This window comes from Capsicum annuum, unplaced genomic scaffold, assembly GCF_002878395.1.
Source record: "Capsicum annuum cultivar UCD-10X-F1 unplaced genomic scaffold, UCD10Xv1.1 ctg68744, whole genome shotgun sequence".
NCBI classification, from domain to species: Eukaryota; Viridiplantae; Streptophyta; class Magnoliopsida; order Solanales; family Solanaceae; genus Capsicum; species Capsicum annuum.
Window position 1 is genome coordinate 7 of NW_025878312.1, and position 6480 is coordinate 6486.

The 6480-nt window shown below is 32.8% G+C and overlaps 1 protein-coding gene across 1 annotated transcript; it reads left to right on the plus strand.

Moving 5' to 3' along the window:
• The first annotated feature begins 1794 nt into the window (after positions 1-1794).
• LOC124894049 lies at positions 1795-5020 on the plus strand. The gene is made up of 4 exons (XM_047404811.1): positions 1795-2057; positions 4093-4167; positions 4370-4511; positions 4653-5020. Exons 1-4 carry the CDS (start codon positions 1812-1814, stop codon positions 5018-5020), a joined length of 831 nt encoding a protein of 276 aa, XP_047260767.1. The 5' UTR covers positions 1795-1811.
• Positions 5021-6480: the final 1460 nt, after the last annotated feature.

Consider the following 6480-nt stretch of genomic DNA (forward strand, 5'->3'; position numbering starts at 1 on the left):
AAAAAAGACAAAGTGGAAAAAAGATAACGAGAAAGAAAAAATTGAAAAAAGGAAGAAAAAAGAGAACAAAAAAGGGAAAAGAAAAAAATGAAGAAAAAAACTAATATCTTTTGAGTATGTAAAGATGGAGAATTTATTTATTACACCTAATCTTTACCAAAATATTTTTAAAAGTCGATCGACATTCATCTACCATCTATAAATTATAACAAAATAATACAATGATAGAGATATCAAAATAACACAACTAAATCTAATTTTTACACACAAAAAATTTCTCAAAGTCGTTCGACACTCACCTAACATCCGTAAACAATAACAAAGTAATACAATAATAGAGATATCAAAATAATACAACTAAACTTAACCTTTACATAAAAAAATTCTCAAAGCCGGCCAATATTTATCTATCACCTGTAAATTGCAACAAAATAATACGATAAAAATGATATAAAAATAATATAATTAAACTTAAATTTTACACATAAAAATTTCTCAAAACCAATCGAGATTCATCTACGAACTGTAAACAACCACAAAATAACAAATTAATATAGATATTACGATAATACAATTAAACCTAACATTTATGTAAAAAAAAATTCAAAGTCGACCAACATTTATCTAACATCTGTAAATTAAAGTAAAATAATAAGATAAATAATATTTATAGAGTATTTCCTTAATAGAGTCCTATTTTAGGAATATTTTTCTAATCAAACAGTAGAAAGAAAAATATTAATTAATTCTTCTACCATATATTTTAGAAAACCTAGTAGAAAGTAAAATATTGATTAATTCTCCTACCATATATTTTAGAAAGTCTAGTTAATATAATAAAAAATATTTAAATAATAAATTAGTCATATTTTAGGAGTATTTTTCTACTTGAACAGTAGAAAGAAAAATATTAATTAATACTCCTACCATATATTTTAGGAGTCCCTTATATTTTAGAAAGTCTAGTTAATATAATAAAAAATAATTAAATAATAAATTTAAAAAATAGTGAAAATACAGTTTTGTCTAAAGAAGAGTCTTTTAATGAAAGGCAAAAAGTTCAAATCACTTTTTTAAGGGTCTTCACACTTTTAATATATTATAGATGTATGTATGTATGTATAAAATTATCATTCTATTCGTTTGATTTACTTGTCATATTTTATTTTTTGAGAATTAAATTGCATTGATGTTGATCAATAATTTAAAATATATTTTTTAATTATATTTATACTAAAAGGATTACAACTTATTCTACTCCCTCTGTTTTAATCTATTTGTCGTACATTTCTTTTTAGTTGTTTAAAATATATGCTTTATTTTTTGATAATGCTTTAACTTTCCACACGATATGTTTAACACAACAAGATTAAATGATATGTTGATATATTCTACATATATTTAGTGTAGGACTCCGGCCACAAGAATTAAAATATTCTTCGTTTTTCTTAAATTTCATATCAAGTCAAAATCAAACAGACAAATTCAAACAATAAAAGTAGATTTTCTCTATAGTTTTTAAACATTTGAATTTTTTAAAATAAATTTTGTTATACTATATCTTTTCTAATCTATGTTCTCCAATACTTCATAGACCTACATCAACTTCTCCTCGTGTTCATTACATCCAACCTCTCATAGCTTTCTTGAAAAGTAAAAATAGACAAAGTCGAACGTGACAAATAAAAGTGAACGATACAAGTACAAGACATAATTTAATTGCAAAATTTAAAAATATTATTTATTTTTTAAAACTCAATGAGATTACTGTGAATTGCCGTAAAGGTTTCAACTTTTTGTTAAATGAGAAAATGGGGGTCCAAGATTTTGATAGATTAAGAGTTGAAATTAAGTGGAAGGGATCATCAAAGGGTATTTCATTGAATTTGGGGTCATTTAATAGGAGAAGTGTAAAGAATAATTTTACTAAAGAAGAGTGTTTGAAGGAAGATGAAGGGATTGTTGAATGGAATGAGAAGTTTCTGAGTGTTTGTAAATTTTCAGGTTGGAAAGATGGTGTTTTTCAGCCTTGGGAAGTTGTCTTTACTGTGATCAATGTGAGTTTATTGATTTTTTTAATTTATTAGTCGTTGTAGTATTGCTCCTGTAGTTTTTTGTCCTTCGATTTCTATTACTATACAATAATTTTTGTATCTCAATTATCTTATTGTTTTGTTATAGTTTTTGTTTTTATAATATTTGTTGTTTTTGTTTATAGTTGTTGACTGTTTTGAACTATTTTTTTCGGCCATCGAAAACACTCTCTCTAACTTTGAGATAGGAGTACACTACTCTCCCTACCCTTCCCATACCCCCACTTGTGAGATTTCATTAGGTGTTGCTGTGGATATTTGCTGTTGAGTGAAATTGAAAAAGAATTTTTAAAAAATTATCTTTGGGTTTTCTTATGAAATAAGAACTCTAAATCCAATACTAGGGAATTTGATTACTTCCTTGTATTAGTGGAACTATGCATTCATCTCTCCTTGAGAAGCTTGATATACAGTCAAACCTCTCTATAACTGCATCGCTTGTTAGAATTTTTTTGACTGCTATAGTGGAATGTTGTTATAGAGAACATATAATATAAAATAACATGAAAAATCGGTTCCACAAAAAACTTGCCCGTTATAGTGAAATCTTTTTGTTGAATGTCTCTGATATAGTCTTATTGAGAACTGTACGTTATCTGAATATCTAGTGCTTGTACCTTTGTTGTCTTGAAATTGGGTGTTATTTGTATTGTTTTATGAATCCTGGTCATGTTATACAACTTATTGGGATGATAAATTTCTTGAATTTCCGCAAATTAGGATACTTATTTTTTCTTTTATTGGTTAGGTTGATGCTTAGTTTTGATTATTTGATCATGGTGATTCAGTATATTGCAGCATCATTTGTATGAGCCTCTCCAGAGGACATGTTAAACAAGAGAAGCTTCGTAAAATTCATCATCAATATGGTGGTTTTTACTGAGTTTTATTACTCCTAGAGTACTAGTAGCTTAGTGAGTTTAATAGTGCCAAAGCCAAGAATTTCGCCTAAAGTGTCGAATATATATACACAGTATAATTTTTTGACATGCTATTGGCGTAAAGTGAGTTTTAACTTTGTTAAATTGATGTCTAAGAAACTGTTACTGACATGCACTGGGAGTTAGAAGCTTTTTAAGCCTTTTGGAATGTAATGATTGCATTTCAATGGATCCACTTTCTGAGCTTGTAGGGTTTTTTTATTTTGATGCTATATGGTGGATGGTGAGACCTACTGTATTCAGTCATATTTTTCTCTTAGACATATACAGCTGTGCTTTCTGGATAAGGAAAAAAGAAGCATTATGGGCATAGTCTATTATTAAATAAAAATGGTAGCAAATGATTAGGCACCTTGAGGATTATTCCTTCCCAAAGTTGTTTTGGTATGCATCCAACAATTGGTTTTTAAGGGAAGAAACAATAGGAGGAGTTGTCAATGATAAATGGTTTGAACTTTTTAATGACTACTTCTTTCATAGGCTCAACGTCTTGCCGCGACCTCCAGATGCACCGGTTAGTAGGTGTGAGACCATGGTGACCAAGGTGTTAAAAGGAGATGAGATAGACCTAGAGAAGTTGTCTCGAACGACCTATAATTTCTTGGAATCAATGCATACTTGGTTAAAGATAGCACACAATGTAGTATCAAGACTCATATAGGCCATATCTACTAGTTGGAAATCGGTTTTAATTATTTTTTTTATGTAACTTATTTTCGCTTGTATTTTTATTTGGTTTGATGATGACATGTGTTGAGCTTAAATGGAATAGTAAATTCTTATATCTCAACTTGTTTGAGACTGAAGCAAGTTGTTCTTCTTCCATAGGCACAACATTGGCCTTAGCTGCGTGTTCCTTTGACTGCTTTGAACCTATCGTTCATGATAATCGTGTGTTTTCCAATCCACAGGTGTATTATTTCAAGCTTCTAATCCTTTAGTTTTGGTTTTAGCTTTTCATCGACACTAATTCCTCTATTGAACACGTTGTCTTTGTGTTCGATTTCATTGTTCATTTACTCCCTTCTTTGTATTTATTCATACTTCTGCTGAATCAGGGTACAAGCAAAGGACCAAATCAGAAGGTACCCTTATTTTCTTCTGCGACATTGAATCTTGCAGACTTTGCTTCAGTAGCTTGAGATAAACAAGAGGGCATTGAAATTTTTGTTCCTTTGGAAGTCTCTGTTGGCAGCTTCAAGAGTTGTCTTTCACTCTTTGTAAGAGAAACTAAAACACATGCTTTTTGCTTACGTTCTTGTATTCCTGCAGCTACGTGAATATATTATCTAATGCAACTGTTTCCTAAAGTTATGTTCATATATTTGTTGACAGCTAGTGCTCAACCTTATGGAATTGAGAAATACTCACGAAGCTTCAGAGACATTTCTGAAGTTTATCATGTCTGCTCCAGTATCTCCGAACCCTGGAAAGGCTTTGTTTACAAACAGAAATGGGGGTAGTTCTTTAAAAGCAGGTCTGTGAAAGGTTAAATTTTTGAAAGCATTATCTTTTAGGCGACACAAGAAGGCATATCATGCAGAGGAAGGCAACACCAGTGATGGAAGAAACTCAGTCAGAAGTGAGGATCCCGATTATGTTTATCTTGTGGATACAGATTCACTTGATGAGGATTCGATAGGAGAATCTGAGGAAGAAAAAAAGGATACAAGTGTTCAGAAGTCATTCAGTTATGAAGCACTCGTCTATGCAAACCATGCTGGTGGATCATTTTGTTCAAATACAAGCGGTAGCAGCAGTGACGAGGATTTATTCCACTACAGCCATCATATTTCAGACACAAAGCACAAGTACCCTAAGGATAAAACTGTAGCAAATCAATCTACAGAGAAGAGTTCAAAACATAGTCTTCTTTCTTGGAGGAAGAAGAAGTTGAGTTTCAAATATCCTAAAACCAAGGGGGAGCCATTGTTGAAGAAACATTATGGAGAGGATAGTGCAGACGATATAGGCTTTGATCGCTGACTGCTTTGCTCATCTGACGAGTCTTCTTCTAGGGTACGTCTCCTTTTTCCTTGCTTTCTTTGTCATGTTTGATGAGTCATTTTTTATCTTCATGTCATGGTCTGATCAACGTGAAATAACTTGTACACCAATGTGCTTGCCGAATTGAAGATTACAAAGTTTGGTAGCTTTCTTTAGTAGCTTAGTCTACTTGTACAGTTGTATCAAGTATCTAACTGCTGAGGTTTTCTTGTTCATGATTGAAGATATATGTCAAAACTTGTCCTCTTACTAATGTGTGTAGTTCATGCAGGGGAACAAATCCAAGGAAACTTCTCCAATTTCAATCTCTGAGTTTGGAGATGAAAGTTTTGCTGTGGGTAGTTGGGAGCAGAAAGAAATAATTAGCCGTGATGGACAAATAAAGCTGCAGACTCAGATCTTTTTTGCTTCGATTGATCAACGAAGTGAACGAACTGCTGGTGAAAGCGCTTGTACAGCCTTGGTTGCTGTCGTAGCTGATTGGTTCCACTGCAATCCTGAAGATATGCCCATCAAGTCCCAACTTGATTCTCTTATCTGTGAAGGCTCGATGCAGATGAAACCTATAGGGAACATTTCCCAGATAAGCATTTTGACCATGAGACAGTTCTCGAGGCTAAAGTGCGTCCACTCTCACTAGTCTCAGAAAAATCATTCATTGGGTTATTTTATCCTGAAGGAATCGAAGAAGAGAAAGGATTCCACTTCCTTCATGGTTCTATGTCTTTTGACAACATATGGGACGAGATTTCTAAGTTCGCTTAAGAAACTCCTCGTAATGGCGACTCCTGTATTTATATTGTGCGTTGGAATGACCAATTCTTTATTCTCAAGGTTGAAAAAGACGCGTACTATATCATTGACCCACTTGGGGAGAGGCTTTTTGAAGGTTGTAATCAGGCATATATCCTCAAATTCGACCATGATACAATAATTATGCAAGCACCTGGTGAGTCTCAACAATCAGATGATAAGCCATCTTGTGATAGAAAAGAGAAAACAGATGTCAAAGAGGCTGCAGATGAAAGCAAAATTGTCATGAGCACCAACAGCGACGACAGTATGCAGGAAGACAGGGTACCTGAAAAGAACATAATTTATAGAGGTAAAGAGGCATGCAAAGAGTACATTAAGAGTTTTTTGGCAGCAATCCCTATTAGGGAGTTACAATTTGATGTAAAGAAAGGATTGATAGCATCGACACCCAAGGATTGATGGCATCGACACCCCTTCATCAGCTCCTACAAATCGAGTTCCACTACACGATGAGCTTTGTCCCCAAGTTTGAGGAGTCGTCTTCAGAAGAACTGATTACTAACAGTTTGGCCAAAGTACCATCGGCAGCAGCAGAATAAGCAACGATTGGTAAAGCTGTACGAGTATATACATAGCGCTAATCCTTTTTGTTCTACATACCATTTAGGAATTTTGACCTGGAG

Bases quoted from the DNA above. Each gene is read 5' to 3' on its own strand.
- LOC124894049 (XM_047404811.1), top strand. From the start codon at position 1,812: ATGGGGGTCCAAGATTTTGATAGATTAAGAGTTGAAATTAAGTGGAAG. The intron at 4,168-4,369 runs GTAGCTTGAGAT...ATTTGTTGACAG, and splicing joins ATCTTGCAGACTTTGCTTCA to CTAGTGCTCAACCTTATGGA. The intron at 4,512-4,652 runs GTCTGTGAAAGG...TTGTGGATACAG, and splicing joins GGGTAGTTCTTTAAAAGCAG to ATTCACTTGATGAGGATTCG.